Consider the following 20,001-nt stretch of genomic DNA (forward strand, 5'->3'; position numbering starts at 1 on the left):
GAGTTTTATGTTCAAGCCCTACGTAAATTCAAACACAGAATCTTGTGACTCAAAGGTAAAAATCCTACCAAAAGTTGTGATCTCTGTGTTAAGGTTCTTAAGAAACCAAAAGTTATACAGCCGAGGTGGTTTGGAAGAGAATTCCCAAGAAATGTGTGCAGATAGAATGAGCCACATATCAGAGGAAGAGGAAAACATGGTGTGTGCGGAGAGGACATCTCTGGATGTAATTTCACAATTGGCAATGGAACAGGTTGGAGGGACTGCGTATTTCTCCCCAGTTGGGGAGATAAGGACAAAAAGGGACAAAAAATCCAAATCACAAGAGCTTGGGGGAGCCAGCAGAGTTTGAGATGAAAAAACACAAAATGAGCTCAAAGTGCATGATGGCTGCTGCTGGGGAAGATGTCAGGTGATGGATAGCCCCTCTGGTACAAAATTATGAGGGGCATAGATAGGATAAATAGATAAAGTCTTTTCCCTGGGCTCGGGGAGTCCAGAACTAGAGGGCATAGGTTTAGGGTGAGAGGGGAAAAATATAAAAGAGACCTAAGGGGCAACTTTTTCACGCAAAGGGTGATATGTGTATGGAATGAGCTGCCAGACAATGTGGTGGAGGCTGGTACAATTGCAACATTTAAGAGGCATTTGGATGGGTATATGAATAGGAAGGATTTGGAGGGATACGGGCCGGGTGCTGGCAGGTGGGACTAGATTGGGCTGGGATATCTGGTCGGCATAGACAGGTTGGACCGAAGGGTCTGTTTCCATGCTGTACATCTCTATGACTCTATGGTTAGGTCACACTTTCATCAATCCCATGAAAGTCGAATCTTTCTCCATGACAATGGTCGCAGAATTCCGAGGAATCACCAGTTCTATGATGTCCCCTTTCTGTAGCTTGTAGATACCTTCAAAAGGAGAATAGAGAAAACAAATTATCTTCAGTATAAAAACAAGATCGATGTATTTTTCTGGGGAATTGCATAAGTGTATGAGGAAGAAGGGATAGTGGATTATCCTGGAGGAAGAATGAGAAGAGCTCGAGCAGCAAAAATGCTGGCAAGAGCATAGTTTCTTGAACGTGGAGTCACAGGTAGTTAGGGTGATGAAGAAGGTGTTTAGTATGCTTGCCTTCATTGGTCAATGTATTGAGTTCAGGAGTTGGGATATAATGGTTGCAGCTGTACAGGACATTGGTTAGGCCACTTTTAGATACTGTGTTTAGTTCTGGTCTCCCTGCTATAGAGAAGATGTTTTTAAGCCTGAATGGATTCAGAAAAGATTTACAAGTATATTGCCACAACTGGAGGGTTTGAGCTATAGGGAGCGGCGCTGATTAGGTTGGGGCTTTTCTCCCTGGAGCATCGGAGGCTGAGGGGTGACGTTTATAGAGGTTTATAAAATCATGAGGGGCATGGATGGGGTAAATAGCTAAGGTATTTTGCCCAGGGTAGGGGAGTCCAAAACTAAAGGGCATAGGTTTAAGGTGAGAGAGGAAAGGTTTGAAAGGGACCGGTGGGGTGTGCAAAAACATCTGGATGGGCACATGAATTGGGAGGGTTTAGAGGGATATGGGCCAAATGCTGGCAAATGGGACTAGTGGATGAGTTGGACTGAAGGGTCTGTTTCCGTGCTGTATAACTCTGACTCTAAATGATCTATTTATGCAAATTCTTTGAATATAAAACCTTACTGATAGGAAAAGGAGAAATCCATTCAGCCCCATGAACCTTTCTGTCATTCCATGAGAATAATGGCAGATCTGCAGTCAAACTCCATGTACCTGCCATTGTTTTATATCATTTATATGTACAGTTAAGAGCACCCTAACAATGTCAGATTTAAAATTAAACTACTGAGCATCAAATTACCATTTCTGAAAAAGGTTTCAATATTCTTCCATACCTTTACTGCAGAAGTGTTCCCAAATTTTATGCTGGAAAAGATTATTCTAATTCTAGTTCACTTTTTCCAAGACTAGTCAATCAAGGGAACAGTTTCTCTCTACTGATCAAATTTCACTTAAATTCCAAAGAATTGTATTCGAAAGGACACAAACAAATGTGTAATTTCCACGTATGAATAAACTCTTTGCATCCAGGTATCATTCTGAGGAGTATATTCTACTGATCCTCCCCTTAAGCTTTGCCCAGTATTGATCATGGTGCTCTAGATTTGATCTATAATGCCAATGAGGAAGTGCTACATGTGAGGATGTAGCACCTTTCAGTTACAATGCCTTGTCTGCCCCTCAGGGTAGGTGTAAAAATTGCTGTGGTTGTATTGTATTTCAAAAGGGAACAGTACAGACCTGTTCAATATCTATGCTCAATCCAACCTCGCTATAAAAGTCGATTATCTAGTATTTTGTTACATTTACACTAAGATTTGTAGGGTCTTTCTGTTTGCATTTCCAACATTACAATGATGATTGCACTACCAAAAAGGCATTGCATTATTTGTAATGAATTTAATTCCTAGAGGTGGAAGAAGCTATAGAAGTGCAATCTATCTTGAAAGTCTAACATCTGAGTAAACAAGTCATTTCAAACAGGGGAGCTGAGTTAAGAGTCATTGTCTTTTGGTGCCTTTACTTATGTTGAAGACAAGTAATGTATTTGATCAGTTTAATAAAGAAAAATATTTCCTCTGATGGTAGGCAATCCAGAATAGGGGATGGAGGTGATAGAAGCTTAAAATTCAAGCCAGGCCACTCAGGCAATGTCAGGAAGCAGTTTTTCACTGAGTTGTCCATCTGATAAAAATAATTGATGCTAATGGCTTTTCAAAACTGACATTGATAGACCTCTGTTTGGCAAGGGGGTTACATGTTACAGAACTAAAGTGGCTAGATGCCGTTACAATGCAGATCAGGCATGATTTCATTGGACAGTCTCAAGGGGCTGAATGGCCTTACCCGTTCCTTTCTTAATGGATCAACATTTCTATTGTAAGTTACTTTCCAAAATCAAGCAAGCAAGATTGCTTGCAATTATATAGGACTTTGGTGAGGAGCACAGTAGGCAATTAATCTTGCATTAACCAAGCTTGTGTGTGAGGTGGGCCAAAAAAGGTTCACCAGACTGATTCCTGGAATGAAAGAGTTATTGTATGAGAAGAGATTCAGTAGAATAGGCCTATATTCACTGGAGCTTGAATGAATAAGATGTGGTCTCACTGAAATGTATAAAGTCCTTAGAGTGCTTGAAGGTATATGTGAAGAAATTATTTCCCCACCTGGAGAATGTAGAACTGATGGAGAATGCCTTTCAGTAAGGCAATCGTCATTTAGGGTCAAGATGAGAAGAAATGTCTTCAGTCAAATAGTTATGAATATTTTAGTTTGGAATTTTCTACTTCAGAGAGCTGTGAGTGCTCAGTCGATAAGTATATTCAGTATTGTGATTGATCGAACAATACAGCACAGGAACAGGCCCTCCAAGCCTGCGCCAACACATACGAAAATTATCTTCGCTTCGCTTACAAGATCCGTATCCCTCTATTCCCTTCCTATTCATGTCTTTGTCCAGGTGCTTCTTGAATGCTGCTATTGTGTCTGCTTCCACCACCTCCTCTGGCAATACGTTCCAGGCACTCACCTCCCTTTTGTGTGAAAGACTTGCCTTGCACATCTCTTTTAAACACCCACCCCCTCCCTGTGTCCCCTAGTAATTGACCTCTCCATCCTGGGAAAAAGAGTGAAAAATATGAAGCTATCTATGCCATTCACAATCTTATAAATTTCTGTCAGGATGCCTCTCAACTTCCTGCATTCTAGTGACTTCTGGTCACAAAGGTAAATGTGATCTAAGAAGGGTGGAAGATCACCTGAGATCTTTTTGGATGGTGGAACAGGTTCAAACTGCTGAATGCCCTTCTCCTGATTTTATTACTTATGCTCTTATAATACATCAACAACCCTGTCATAAGTATGTATTTGAGTTTTAATAGCTATCACTGTCAATGAGTATGTGCTGAATTGAGTACAAGAGTCAGGATGTCATATTGCGGCTTTATAAGACTTTGGTTAGGTCACACTTCGAGTATTGTGTTCAATTCTGGTCACCATATTACAGGAACAATGTGGAGGCTTTGAAGAGGGTACAGAAATGTTTACCAAGATGCTGCCTGGTTTAGAGGGTATGAGCTATAAGGAGAGGCAAGAAAAACTTGGGTTGTTTTGGATGTGAGTTTGCTTGCTGAGCTGGAAGATTCAGTTTCAGACATTTCATCACCATACTAGGTAACATCATCAGTGAGCCTCCGGTGAAGCACTGGTGTTCTGTCCTGCTTTCTATTTATGTGTTTAGGCTTCCTTGGGTTTGTGATGTCATTTCTGCTTTTTGGTAGATGGGATCCAAATCAATGTGTTTGTTGAGAGTTCTGAATGGAATGCTATGCTTCTAAGAATTCTCGTGCATGTCTCTGTTTGGCTTGTCCTAGGATGGATGTGTTGTCCCAGTCGAAGTGGTGTTCTTCCTCATCTGTATTTAAGGATACCAGTGATAGTGGGTCATGATAGTAGGTTTTTGTGGCAAGTTGATGTTCATGAATCATGGTGGCGAGTTTTCAGCCACTTGGTCCAAAGTAGTATTTATTACAGTCCTTGCAAGATATTTTGTAGATAATGTGCATTTTGCATGTTCTTTGTATAGGGTCTTTTAAGTTCATTAGCTGCTGTTTAAATGTGTTGGTTGGTTTGTGGGCTACCATGATGCCAAGAGGCCTGAGTAGTCTGGTAGTCATTTCCGAGATGTCTTTGATGAAGGGTAAAGTGGTTAGGGTTTCTGAGTGCATTTTGTCTAGGTGTTTGGGTTTGTTGTTGAGAAATCAGCAGATTGTGTTTATTGGGTACCTGTTCTTCTTGAATATGCTATATAGGTGGTTTTCTTCTGCTGTTCATAGTTCCTTGGTGCTGCCGTGTGTGGTGCCTCATTGAAATAATGTCCGAATGCGGCTTTGTTTGTGGATGTTGGTATGATTGCTTAAGTAGTTAAGTATTTGATCCATATGTGTGGTTTTCCTGCAGACGCTGGTTTGAAGTTCCCCGTTCCTATTGTGACATCTAGGAATGGCAGTTTGTTGTTGTTTTCCTCCTCTTTTTTGAGGAAGACTGCAAAGACTGTGCAGGAATTTAATAAACATTACTTTGGACAAACAGGTAGAAAACTAGCCACCAGGATTCATGAATGTCAGCTGGCCACAGAAAGAAATGACCCACTATCACTAGTATCCTTATATACAGATGAAGAAGAATACACTTTGACTGACACAAAACATCCATCCTAGTACAAACCAAACAAAGGCATGCATGAGAATTCCTAGAAGCATGGCATTCCATCCAGAACTCTACCAACAAACACATTGATTTGGACCCCATCTACCATCCTCTGAAAAAGGAATCGAAATGACATCACCAACCCAAAGAAACCTAAACACATAAATAAAAAGCGGGACAGAACACCAGTGATTTACCTAGTATGGTGATGAAACATCTGAAACTGAACCTTCCAGCTCAGCAAGCAAACTCACGTCCAGAACCTCAACCTGAGCTACAAATATTTTCAAAACTCGGGTTCTTTTCTCTGGAGCAATGGAGGCTGAGGGGAGACTTCATAGAAGTCTATAAAATTATGAGAAACATAGATAGGGTTGAATCTTTTTCTCAGAGTTAAAACGTCTAAAACTAGGGGGCTTATATTTAAGGTGAGAGGGGGAAAAGTTCAAAGGCGTTGTGCGAGTTTTATACAGAGTGGTAGGAGTCTGGAACGTGCTACTAGAGGTGGTGGTAGTGGCAGAAATGAAAGGGGTGTTTAAGGGACTTTCAGATAAGCACAGGAATATGCAAGGAATGGAGGCATATGGACCAACAGCAGGCAGGCAGGAAGTATTGGTTTAATTTGGTGTTCTATTCGGTACACCATTATGGGCTGAAGGCCTGTTCCTGTGCTGTACAGTTCTGTGTTCCAATAGAAGCAATTATGGAACTAAACGTTTAACAGAGGAATCTATACACCATCAATATGGAAATTGTCACCTAATTGTTGAATTCTGAGTTTGTTAACACTATAATACTCTGAAGCTCCATTATACAGTGGCCAGTTTGAAATCACAGCAGAATGTGAGCCGTGTTAGACAAAGACAGCCATTAATATTCCTGATATAATTTTCCCTCCAACAAACAGGAAATGAAAGAAGATATTATGAACGGGAATACATCTACTTTGGAATGATGGAGTGCAATAGCAGAAGAGAATACTTACCTGCACTGTAGCAGGTGTTGAAAGGCTGTTCCTCAGGCATATTCTGTGTGCATCTGAGCAGGGTCTCTTCCTCTTTCTGCCTGTTCTGTTCCTTTCTTTTTACGACATGACCCATGACAAACGTCCGGTCCTTATACAGGACCTGGGTACAGTGTTGAAACGGCTGTCAGTATTGGAGGTATAACAAGCCCTCTCCCCACTGTCCGACCCCATCAGGATCTCTAGTTACCTCCTCAAATGAAGGAATCACAGTGCATTCCAGATCACAACAACTTGCTAATATAAATACTTAGGACTGGAGTCCCAGGCTAATGTTCTGGGGAATGTGGGTTTGTTTGAATCTCACCATAGCTATATGACTTTTGAATTAGAACTCAAGAAAGGTATAGACTAATGGTGACCCGTGTAACCACTTTCCAGATTCTGTTTAACATGATCTGGGCTACTTGTGCCCTTTTGGAAAGGAAATCTGCCACCCTAACCTGGTCTGGCATACATGTGACTCCAGATTCTTGGTAATTCAATTGATTCTTAAGTGGAACAATTGGGGATGGGAAATAAATGCTGGCCAAGTCAGCATCTCATTAACATACTTATTAATTTTGATTCATTTATTCATATGCTAATTTTTTTCTTTCATTCAGTGCTTCATTCACTTACTCCATTCATTCATTCCATCTCTGTCTCTCGCTCTCGCTCTCATTTCTCCTTTTCCCTCAAACCAAGTCAATATTTAGGGATCAGCTTCACCTCAGACAATAAGTTACATCCATCCCTGACCAAAGCACCTGGCTTGAGCCTCTGGCTATTGAAAGTGCAGCCTTCTCCGTACCTGAGTGTAAATAAGATAGTAACCATTCCCTTTAATGGCAATTGTACTGTTGTTCTGTTCGAAGGATTGCCCGGTATGTATGATCTTCTGCCAGTGAATAATGGTATTGTCACCTAAAAGAAGCGTCAGGGAAAACACAGAGACAATGCACATTATCATTCTGATAAATATTACCAGCTTTCCTCTCATGAACTCTGTATCTTCTCCTCTTTCTTTAATTACTTGGATGTCTTCCAGTGCCTTATCCACCCTTCACTGAGAAGCCAAGAAAGCAAATGGTGCAAGGCGATTGAACTGCAGCTGTCGCAGCCTACCTCAATCATGTCCTTAGCCATTAACTGTGCATCTCCGCTGGGTAACAGGGGCAGCATTGGTCATTCTTCATCAAGAACATTAACTCGAGACCCTTCACCCCAGACTTGGTCTGCAGTTTTCCAGTTCTGGACTATCACTTGTCCCCCTCTCCAACCAGTAAATCCAACCAACCTCTCTAGCATCAAGGAACATCGGAGCAGGCCTTTCCAACTTTTCAGTCCTGTTTTACAATTTAATAAGATCTTGGCCGATCTGTATTGTCACTCTACTCATCTCTGTTCTGAAACTCAGCTCCTTACCCCGCTAAAAATTTCCAATTGACTCTCAACCTTGACAGCATTTTTCAGATTAGAGAGTTACAGTTTTGTTTTCAAGGTTCCTTTAAACAGCATCTTCCAAACCCATGACCTCTACCACCTAGAAGGACAAGGGCAGCAGATATGAGAACACACATTCTGCAAGTCATACACCATCCTGACTTGGAAATATATCACTGTCCCTTCAGTGTTTCTGGGTCAATATCCTGGAACTCCCTCCCTAACAGCACTTTGGGTGTCCCTACACCATACAATGCAATAGTTCAAGAAGGCAGCTCACTACCACTTTCTCAAGGTCAGCCAGGGTTAAGCAATAAATGCTGGCCCAGCCAGCAACACCGACATCCTGTTGAAGGATTATCAATAAATGTGCTTCCAAACATCCCTCCTAAATGGCCTGCCTCTAATTTTAAGTTCTGAATTCTCTCCACCAGATGATTTAGTTTCTCTTTATTGACCCTATTGAACATTTTCATCAAATTCTACTAATTATCTGGTTTTAAGCTATCAATCATGGAATATTCTGAAGCTGTTGACCCCACTTCTCCCTTACAACTTGAACCCTTCCACCTACCTTGGCCCTACTTACCACCCTCCCATTTCTCTGTCCCACTCATCCCTTGCCTCTGCTCTTTCTCTCTTCCTCTCGTTTGTCTCCATCTCCATGTTCTTCCTCATCCTCTCCACCTTACTCAACCTTTCCATTTCTCCAATTCCCTATTTCTCCCAATCCCTTGCCTCTGTCCTCTCACTTTCTCCCTGTCCCTCTCAATCTCCTTCCTTTTGTCAATCCCTACAACCACTCCATCCATCTCAACGTCTCTCCCCACCTCCATTCCCATCTCCTCCCAAACCCTCCCCCTCCATCCTCCCCTCCTACATACCATCCCCTCCATCCTTTCAAGACATCGAACACTCAATCCCTTCCTAACAACTCCCTCTCAAACCCTGTAACTCCCAAACTCCTGAGTATTCTATGTTTGAATACTCAGGAGTTGGAGTTGCTAAGGATGATACAAGGTTCTGGAATTCTGTTCCCTGGGACTAAAGTCTCACATTTTGTTCCTGTCCATTGACAATATCCCAGCCTTTACTCACCCTCTGATTGATAAGAGGTTGGTGCTAGGTGAATCAATGAGTTTCTTCCTGGAACGAATGAGAACAAGGGTCAGTAACAATGATTACAACTCAAACTCCTTCCACAAACCCCATGGCATCACTTACAGATGGGTCAGCAAACCAACCACATGATGAAACTGCATTCAAATCCACTCCATGATCTTGCTTCTCCCTTATTCCAGCCTGAACATTGCTAAAAAGAGAGACACATTGCAAAAGACTTGCACCTTGCGCTCATCAGGACAAATGCAAGAATGCCAAATTTTAGACAATCACAACAATGTGTACTGCAGAAGAAAAAGATGCTGATTGATTGGTAAGTTGATTGTGATGTATTGCCAGGAGAAGGCAACAGGAAACTGTGTGTTTCTTCTTCTCCTATAGTATAAATTGTTGTGATTTTTTAAAATTTAGCAATCTTGCGTTTGTCCTGATGTGAGCAAAACTTTGGTCTTTTCAGCAGTAACTCCACCCTCCTCAAAGCCCCGCTCAGAAGGTTCAAGTCTGACTGCAATTATGCAGAACTTTGGTGCAGTCAAACTAGAAGTATTGTGTACAGTTTTGGTTCTCATACCTAAGGAGGACATAGCAGGAATCTCAAGGAGCTTGATAGTTAATAGGTGGGGTAATGATCTTCCTTACTGAGGAGTCTAGGATATAGTCTCAAATGGCTGACTTCTTGTGAGCTTGAGGTGAAGAGAAATGTCATCACTAAGAGTGTTGTGAGATTTTATGATTATCTTAGGCGGTTATGAATGAAGAATGACAGAGATTAATTGATTTTTTAGGAAACTAACGAAATCGTGGAACAGGATTAGAAATTGAGGTAGAAGTCAACTGTGCTTCTATTGAATGGTGGAGCAACCGTGATAAACTGAACAAAATTTTACTCCCATTTCTTATACACAACCCTGTGACATCTCGGGTCACTACGCTCCTCTGACTACTACCTCTTGTCTATTTCCCTTCCCCTACATTTATAACTCCCACCTTTGCCCCTTTCAGTTGCCTGCACCCTAAACTTTAAAATATTCTTTGTAAATCTCTCTACCTTCCTCTCCCTCCCTTTTCCTTTAGGACAGTCTTCAAAAACCTCCTTGTTTTCACTGAAAACTTTTGGCTGTCTCTTCTAATACCTCCCTGTGTGGCTCAGTGTTAGATTTTTATTTGGAAATTGGAATTGTGAAATGATCGTTGGCAAAATCGTAGGTGCTGTATAAATGCAGATTGCTGTTCTTGTTGAAAGTCAAATGATCAGCCATGATCAAGTTGAATACACTGGCCCTTTAAAATTGATATACAATCTCTAAACTGGTACACCACCCCTCAGATTGGGAAATAGCTCCTGAGATTGCTACTTTGAGGTCAGTCAAAGGACCAAATGGCCTACTCCTGCATTAGAATGTTTCAATAAACATAGGTTGCATCAATCTGTGACTCAACTTCAATGGAAATGGCAGTTTATGCCCAGAGGTGAACCTTCTGTCTCAACCTGAGTAAATCCATCTGGGCAGAATTAGTTTGAGGGACAGTTTCCAATATCAGAGGAACTTTTACTGTCAGCAAGAACATTGATATAAGGCAGAGTGACATATTTACTGATTCAGCACTTTGATTTCTGTCATGAGCTTCACAACCTGAGACATTGCTGCTGCCTCCTCCCCGCCAGCGCTTTACACCAGACCAAGTGGCTTTTGCAATGTAGTCAATGTGCTAATGTAGGAAATATAGCAGCCAAATTATGCGCAGCAAGCTCCCATGAGTCTATAATCTGATTTGATGAGATTGTTTGAGGGATGAATATTAGTCTTGAGACACCTAAACCACACCCCTACTCACCCTCCATTTCAGAATAGCAGCCTGGGGACCATCTGCATTCAAATGAGAGAGAAAGTCTCACTTTAATATCACACACATACTGTGGTCCCTCAGGCCTACACTCCAAGTTTCAGTTGATGCTCTGGGGAAAGGGACTTGAACCCATACCCCTGAGATTGGCACACTGTCTATGAAATTTGTACACTGCCTCTGAGATCGGTACACTGGCCCTTTAAAATTGATATACAATCTCTAAACTGGTACACCACCCCTCAGATTGGGAAATAGCTCCTGAGATTGCTACTTTGAGGTCAGTCAATGTCCAAACCAGGGCTGAAAGGACGGTGAATGAAACGGAGACCAAATTATCTGCTTATGCTCACTTCTCTGCCTGTGCCTCAGTTTGCTCCCGGAGTCTCGTTCCACACGGAGAGTTTGTCGCTCTGGTTCCCTGTGGTGGAAATGGGCAGGATGCAGTGGGTCCCAGTGTGGAGTTGCGGGCAAGGTGTTGCTAGGTGACCTCTTGTTACCCAGTGCAGGGGAGACCTGTGGGTAGAGCCAGGGTCAGAGGGTCATTCCAAAAGAGAAACGCAACTCAACAGACCGAGTTTGGGTCTCAATCTTTGGGAGAGTTAATCTGGAAAATGCCCAAATTGCACTGCCCCAAAGTGAGAAACTTCTCAAAATGCCACCTCTAATGACATTCCCTCCTCTTTCTGAGCCATTGATTAGTATCTGGGATTGTACTTGGTCTAATCAGATCTTACCTCCAAGTCCCACTTTGACTGTAGTGTTAGCTGTGGCCTAGAGTATAGAACCTAAGCAGCAACGTTTTTAGTGCAGAGACATCATGGGACAAACTGCCAGAGGAAGTGGTGGAGGCTGGTACAAAGACAACATTTAAAAGACATTGGATGGGTACATCTATAGGAAGAGTAGAGAGCGATATGTACCAAATGCTAGCAAATGAGAATAGATTAATTTAGGATATCTGGTCAGTGTGGACCGAAGGGTCTGTTTCCATGCTATGAATCTTGCCTCTGACCTCAAGGTGTCTATGCCAGAGAACATATAATCCCAGCAGACATGCCCCAGTGTGGGAGTGAGCACTGAGGGAGAACCGCATTGTTGGTGATGTTTTTGTTTCCCATCCCAATTTGCCTCTTGAGCTGAGTGGCTCACTTGGCCATTTCAGAGAGCAGTTAAGAATCAGCTACACTGTTGGATGTCTGGAGTCACATGACGGCCAGACCAGCTAGGGATGGCAGATTTCCTTCCCCACAGGACATTAGTCAACCAGAAATTATTTATTTTACAAAAATGAACAAGTTTAATTGGGACTGTCATTGAGACCAGCTTCCAATAGCAAATTTTATTACTAAAAAATTTCAGAGTGTCAGGATTTGAATCCAGGTTTGCACAGCATTAACCTGAGCCACTGGAGCCCAGTGATATTACCTTTCTCATTATTTAAAAAATGTACTTTATTCATAAAAATATTTATATACGTACATAGTTGCTAAAGCAGTTAAGTTCTGTGCAGCAGCATATGAAGAAACAACAAATATTGGTGTGATTCTATCCAAAAAATAAACTAAAGGCATTTATTATTGTACACAACTCTATTTACAAATATTTGAGGCATCAAGGTAACTGAACAGGCCCCCATTTAACTTGGCCAGAAAGACCCTCCAATGGTGGTTTTTGCTCACTGCATCTTGGTGGCAGCTGCCCCAAGTTTTAGTGTGCTCCTGTCATTGTCCTGGACCTTGGAAAGTGCCAGTCTGCAACACTCAGTCAGGGTCAACTCCTTGCTCCGGAAGACCAACACATTTCAGGCAGTCCAAACAGCATCTTTCACCAAGGTGATGGTCTTCAAGGTGCAGTTGAAGTTTATCTCGGTGTTGGGGAACAAACGGTAGAACACAGAGTCCTGCATCACGGAGTTGCTCGGGACAATCCTCGACAGGAACCGCTGCATCTTCCTCCAGGCTTCCTTTACAAAGGCACATTCCAGAAGGAGATGTGTGACAGTCTTTCCACCCTCTCAGTTGCTGCAAGGGCAGCGTGTGGTGACACACAGAGTCTGGACATATATAGAGGATCTCACAGCTACTGGTCTTCTCACCACCAGCCAAGTGATAGCTTGGTGCTTGTTGGAAAGTACTGGCTATAAGGCATCTGCCAAATGACTTTGACAGCCTGCTCAGGGAACACCCCAACAGGGTCCACCCTCTCCTTTTCCAGCCGGGTCTCGAGGATGCTTTGTGCTGACTACATCCTGCCGGACTTGTGGTTAAAGGTGTTTTTCTTTATAAACTTCTCTATGAAGGACAGGTGTGAGGCCAGTCCAATCCTTTGCAACACTAGGGACAGGTAGAACCTCGGTATGTAGTGAAATTTGGTATTTGAGTACTAAAGGTCTACGCAGAGCTTGATTAGATTAGATTCCCTAAAGTATGAAAACAGGCCATTTGGCCCAACAAGTCTTCACTGACCCTCCGAAGAGTAACACACCCAGACCCATTCCCTTACATTTACCCCTAACTAATGCACCTAACACTGTTGGCAATTTAGCATGGCCAATTCACTTGACCCGCACATCTTTGGATTGTGGGAGGAAACCGGAGAACCTGGAGGAAACCCACGCAGACATGGGGAGAATTTGCAAACTCCACATAGACAGTCACCCGAGGCAGGAATTGAACCCGGGTCCCTGGCACTGTGAGGCAGCAGTGCTAGCCACTGAGTCACCGTGCCACCCCGTGATTAGCCCCACACACACAAAGGTGGCAATCAGGATGAGGGTGATGTTGGGTACGTTCTTTCCCCCTTTAGCCAGAACTTTGCACATGGTGTCCCTGCAGACACTGTCCATCTTAAACCTTTAGATGAAGTGGAAATGGGTGTGACTCCAATGGGGAATAGGCCAGACAACAACAGAGAAGTGCCTCACCCAGTGACATTACTGGTATATCACTAATCCCTTGTGAACATACAGAATCTTTTCTTGAATGCTGCTTGCAAGTTAACTACACAGGCCCTTCACCCTTGTCCAGTTGGCTTGGCTTCAGCAGTTACTGTTTTCGGGAATTTCTATTGAGAAATCAGCAATTAGCAGCATTTTTCTGGTTAGTGAGAGCATGGGGGAGACAGAAAACCATTGGCACTAGCTTGACTATTCCATAACCTCAGATTTCAAAGATCAAATCCCAGATCCCTGCAACAGAATAGGGTAGGACGTTCTGGAAACACACCAAGAGTCTGTCAATGCCTGCCAAAAGAAACTAAGGGCAAGTCAGAGATGAATTAGAAAAAATGATTTCTCTTTCGTTACTGGCTTCAAGGATTTTCAATGGATGTTTCAGATTTAGACTTAGACGTTATTGTCATGTGTACTCAAGTACATAGGATTACAGTGAAAAGTTTTTCATATTGCCCCACACGATGCCATCTGAAGGTCTAGCACCTTGGTACAAACACTTAAGAACAAGGTAAAAAGAAAGAACTTAAAAGTTAAACATTACAGTCATTTAGTATAGCATTAAAAAGTTAAACATTACAGTCCTAGTCAAAAAACAAAGATTTTAAGCTAAAAGGTCAAACATGTTGTTGATGGAATGCTATAATTATATACTGTACATGTCAAAATGTCAAGCCATTGCTCCTAAATTGCTCTCCATTTCCCATCAGAAGTACAGTTAAAGGGTAAGTTGCTGTGACAAACAGGGACAAAAAACCTGCAGCGAGTCCTGTTAACACTTCCCTCGCTGTATTTGCTGACTGGCATTGGTTCTTGGTCCAGCAACACTCCCATTTGAATATTCTCTTCCTTTGTTCTCCAATCCATCTATGGCCTCGCCTCCTCCCTTTCTCTACAACCTCCTTCAACCCCTCAAGCCTCTACACCCCTCCAATCCTGGCATTGAGCACCCCACCCCCAATTTTCCTCTCTCTACCATTGGCTGGCCTTCTCTTTGGTTGTCTGGGACCTTACACTCTGCAGTTACCTCCCTAAAACTCTTAATCTCTCCCTTTTCTCTCTTGCTTTCTCTCTCCCCTCCTTTAAGACCTACATCTTACAAAGCATTTAATCACCTCTCCTGATCTCCTTGTGTGGCGCCTGTCAGAAGCACTTTGAAACGTTTTGTTATGCTAAAGATGCTATACAGCTGCAGGTTGTTGTTGAATTATTAATTCTTGTTATAATTCTTAATTTTACAAAATCCTGAACATCTGATCAAAATTGTAGAGTGATAGCGCACAAGAGGCCATTCAGCCCACTGCATCTGTTTTGAAACTATCCAATTAATTTTATGCCCCTCTGCTCTTTCCTCAACAGTCCTACATATAATAATGCCCTCCTTTTGCGTATATATACACCCCATTTCCCTTTGAGGGTTACTGCTGATTCTTTCAGGAATGACATTGCTGTACATTGGGCAGCTTTCTCCTGGATTAGATTCATAGAGATGTACAGCACAGAAAAAGATCCTTCGGTCCAACTCGTCCATATCAACCAGATATCGTAATCTAATCTAGTCCCATTTGCCAGCACCTGGCCCATATCCCTCTAAATCTTTCCTGTTCATCTATGCATCCAGATGCCTTTTAAATACTGTACTCCACCACTTTCTCCGCAGCTCATTCCATGCACACACCACCGTCTGCATGAAAATGTTGCCCCTTAGGTCCTTTTTATTATCAATTCCCTCTCACCCTAAACCTATGCTCTCTAGTTCCAGACTACCCCCAATAGTCACAGGTGAGGTGTCGGAAGACCATAGGTTGGCTAACATGATGCCACTATTGATGACAGGTGGTAAGGAAAAGCTAGGGAACTATAAGCCGGTGAGCCTGATATCGGCGGTGGGAAAGTTACTAGAAGGAATTTTGAGGGACAGAATGTACACGTATTTGGAAAGGCAAGGCCTGATTAGGGATAGTCAACATGACTATCATGTCTCACAAACTTGATAGAGTTTTTTGAAGAAGTAACAAAGAGGATTGATGAGGGCAGATATGGGGATGTGATCTATATGGACTTCAGTAAGGCGTATGTCACAGTTCCTCATGGAAGGCTGGTTAGCAAGATTAGATCTCATGGAATACAGGGAGAACTACTATTTGGAGACAGAACTGGCTCAAAGGTAGAAGACAGAGGGTGGGGGTGGAGGGTTGCTTTTCAGACTGGAGGCCTGTGACCAGTGGAGTGCCACAAGGATCAGTGCTGGGTCCACTACTTTTCATCATTTATATCAATGATTTGAATGTGAACATAAGAGGTATAGTTAGTAAGTTAGCAGATGACACAAAAATTTGGAGGTGTAGTGGACAGTTGAGAAGGTTACCTCAGAGTACAACGGGATCTTGATCAGATGGGTCAATGGGCTGAGGAGTGGCAGATGGAATTTAATTTAAATAAATGCGAGATACTGAATTTTGGAAAAGCAAATCAGAGCAGGACTTATACACTTAATGGTAAGGTCCTGGGGAGTGTTGCTGAGCAAAGAGACCTTGGGAGTGCAGGTTGAAGCACATTCCTTGTTTGTCTCACCTCTTAGCAACAGTCCTTGACTTTGATATCTGCGTTCACTTAATTGTATAAGCCAAAGTCTGGATCCAGCCTCTCCACCCACCCTTTATCTCTTGTGTGTTCATGGGGTGTGCCAATCCCTAATTGCCCTTGAACTAAATGGCTTGCTTGGCTATTCCAGATGGCAGTTAAGAATCAACCACACCACTGGGTTTTGAATCACATGTAGGCCAAAATGGTTAAGGACAGCAGATTTCCTCCCTAAAGTGAACCAGTTGTTATGCAATTAACATTGGTTCAGTGAGGCCAGCTTTTTGTCCAAACTACGTCCCCAGCCTGGACGTTCTTCATACCCACTCAGTATGTTCCCACTCTGCTGCTGCTTCCCCATTCATTGACTGAAACATGCACCTCTGTGGTGTCTTGCCTTCCCACAGCCAATCAGAATCTGAATACACTCATTTTCCAATTGAATGCTTCATGACTCTTGGTCATTGTCCTTCCCTCTGTTCACTCATCACCAACAGATTCCTAACTTAAAATGTATAGAAACAGACTACTTGGCTCATCTGCTCTCAGGTGCATGCAAGTGCTCATCTCAACCAATCAGCAAGTTCTTGTAATCCTTTCTTCCTCATGCATTTATGCAGTTAATTATATCTCTTGTACTTGACTACTCCCTGCTGGGGTCAAGTTCTACATCTTCCATCTCTGGGGAAGAACTTTCTCCTGGATTCCCAGTTGGAGTAATTTATGACTATTGCATATTGACAGTTTACAGTTTGGGTCTCTCTTCAACAAACACACACACACACACACACACACAGTCATAGAGTTGTACAGCATGGGGAAAGACTCTTTGGTCCACTTTTCCTAAATGAATCTAGTCTCATTTGCCAGCATTTGGCCCACATCCCTCTAAACCCTTCCTATTCATATATCCATCTAGATGCCTCTTAAATGTTGTAATTGCATCTGCTTCCACCACTTCCTCTGGTACCACTCTCTGGATGGAAAACAGGTTGCCTCTTAGGGGAAAGATCTAAAAGGCACCTATCACCTTAAACCTATAATTTTGGACTTCCCTACCCAGGGGAAAAGACCTTGATTGTTCACCCTATCCATGCCCCTCATGATTTCATAAACCTCTATAAGGTCACCCCTCAGCGTCCGATGGTCATGGGAAAATAGCCCCAGCCTATTCAGCCTCTCTTGGCAAGATCCTTGTAAATCTTTTCTGAACCCTTTCAAGTTTCCTATAATTGAATGCAGTATTCCAAAAGTGGCCTAACCAATGTCCTGTACAGCCGTGACATGACATCCCAACTATCCCTATACAGTACTCAATGCACTGACCAATAAAGGCAAGCTTACCAAACAGAGCTACTATCTTCTCTATTGTCAACCCGATCAAAACCAATCTGTCCTCACTATGATTTTTCTGTTGTGCCTTGCCAGAGTTTCCAGGTGATTAATCTTTCTCCATCCCTGGACAATTCCTCTTCCTGGATTCACTGTCCAAAGGCAGGTCCGATCCATGGAGTTGCAAAGTCCTTCTAGGATAGCGGCAAATAAATGTTATCTCTACCCCAGTCAGGATGGGAGATCAAACCCTATATGTGTGATACACCGGGCGGGCCCCACACTAGCAGTGTGTGTTGCCATGGCACCATATACCTTCATGTGCATGTTGCAGTCTGGATAGTGACAGCAGAGGCTCCTATATTCTTTGCACCACCAACCTGGGATCTCTCACACTGTCATTGCACTCTATAAGCTTGTGTTGGAAGGACGTTTGAGACTCAACCAGTTTGGCCACATCGTCAACTGCATTATTTCTTTTGCCATCGAACCCTTGAATGGGGCTGGATCCTGGAGTTTCTGGTTCAGAAGCAGGGACACTACCCACTGCATCATCAGACCTCCTATCCTGGAGAGGATTAACCACTCTTTACTCCATGCTGTGTCACTCCCTCCACTGAAACACAATACTCCCACACAGTTCAAATCCGATGGGCAGCTGGAAGACTGAAACACAGAGGAGTGTAAAACTGAAATCAATCTTAACCTGGGAATAATCCATGGTGAGTAATGCAACTTGTCAATATTTGATTACATCACACACAGCCAAAACAATGGCCCTTTCAGCTAAAAACACATTGCTTAGTCAGTGTCACAAGAGAACATTCCGGATAAAGAGGAATCACAGAAGTCGTCCGGATGCTTGAATCTGAATGCCTCTCTACCTCCTCCCCCACCCAAGTACTGGGATCACCAAGCTTCTAGCAGGAAGCTTTGTTAAATGTCCAGCAGACAGACTGGGAAAATTTTCCGAGGAGAATTACGTCGTCATTTACTAAATTTCATTGGAAGCCATCTCTGCTACTGCAAAACAAAAATGGGGATCAAGTCTGTCCAGTGGAGAGCTAGGAATCAGCCAACGAGGAAATGAACATAGAACATTACAGCGCAGTACAGGCCCTTCGATCCTCGATGTTGCGCCGCCCTGTCATACGAATCTGAAGCCCATCCCACTTACACTACTCCACGTACATCCATATGCCTGTCCAGTGTCGATTTAAATGCACTTAAACTTGGCGAATCTTACTACCGTTGCAAGCAAAGCATTCCATACCCTTATTACTCTCTGAGTAAAGAAACTACCTCTTACATCTGTCTTATACTTCTCTCCCCTCACTTTAAAGTTGTGTCCCCTTGTGTTTGCTGTTCCCATATTTGGAAAAAGGCTCTCCCTGTTCACCCTATCTAACCCTCTGATTATCTTGTATGTCCCTATTAAGTCACCGCTCAACCTTCTTCTCTCTAATGAGAACAGCCTCAAGGCCCTCAGCCTTTCCTCGTAAGACATTCCTTCCATACCAGGCAACATCCTAGTAAATCTCCTCTGCACCCTTTCCAAAGCTTCCACATCCTTCTTATAATGCAGTGACCAGAACTGTACACAATACTCCAAGTGTGGCCGTACCAGAGCTTTGTACAGCTGCAGTATAACCTCCTGGTTCCGGAACTCAATCCCTCTATTAATAAAGGCCAAAACAGTGTATGCCTTCTTAACAGCCCTGTCAATCTAGGTGGCAACTTTCAGGGATCTGTGTACGTGGACACTGAGATCTCTGCTTATCTACACCCCCAAGAATCTTACCAGTAATTTGTATTCCGATTACTCTGTCCAAAGTGTATCAACCCACACTTGTCCACATTAAACTCCATTTGCCACCTCTCAGCCCAGTTCTGCATCCTATCTATATCTCTCTGCAACCTACTACACCCTTCGTCACTATCCACAACTTCACCGACCTTAGTGTCGTCCGTAAATTTACTAACCCACCCTTCTAAGCCCTCATCCATTTTTAAAAATGACCAACAGCAGTGGACCCAACACCGACCCTTGCGGTACGCCGCTAGTAACTGGACACCAAGATGAACATGTTCCATCAACTACAACCCTCTGTTTTCTTTCAGCAAGCCAATTACTAATCCAAACTGCTATGTCTCCCACAATCCCATTCCTCCGCATTTTGTATAATAGCCTACTGTGGAGAACCTTATCGAACGCTTGCTGAAATCCATATACACCACATCAACCGGTTTACTCTCATCTACCTGTTTGGTCACTTTGTCAAAAAACTAATTGAGATTCGTTAGGTACGACTTACCCTTCACAAAACCGTGCTGACTGTCCCTGATCAGATTATTCTTTTCCAGATGGTTGTAAATCCTATCTCTTAGAACCTTTTCCAACACTTTACCAACAACTGAAGTGAGACTCACTGGTCT

At 42.9% G+C, this 20,001-nt stretch overlaps 1 protein-coding gene across 1 annotated transcript in view; it reads right to left on the reverse strand.

Annotated features, from left to right (window-relative positions):
- Positions 1 to 723: 723 nt before the first annotated feature.
- LOC122544307 (tumor necrosis factor ligand superfamily member 13-like) overlaps positions 724 to 20,001 on the reverse strand; it is a 23,129-nt gene continuing 3,851 nt past the window's right edge. Inside the window, exons 2-6 of the mRNA XM_043683452.1 lie at positions 11,051 to 11,213; positions 8,829 to 8,876; positions 7,099 to 7,211; positions 6,267 to 6,408; positions 724 to 911 (exon numbers count right to left, since the gene is read on the reverse strand). Of these exons, the coding sequence (XP_043539387.1) occupies positions 802 to 911; positions 6,267 to 6,408; positions 7,099 to 7,211; positions 8,829 to 8,876; positions 11,051 to 11,213 (576 nt within the window). The 3' untranslated portion in view covers positions 724 to 801. The remainder of the gene's footprint in view (positions 912 to 6,266; positions 6,409 to 7,098; positions 7,212 to 8,828; positions 8,877 to 11,050; positions 11,214 to 20,001) is intronic.

Source organism: Chiloscyllium plagiosum, chromosome 48 (assembly GCF_004010195.1).
Source record: "Chiloscyllium plagiosum isolate BGI_BamShark_2017 chromosome 48, ASM401019v2, whole genome shotgun sequence".
Classification (NCBI taxonomy): Eukaryota; Metazoa; Chordata; class Chondrichthyes; order Orectolobiformes; family Hemiscylliidae; genus Chiloscyllium; species Chiloscyllium plagiosum.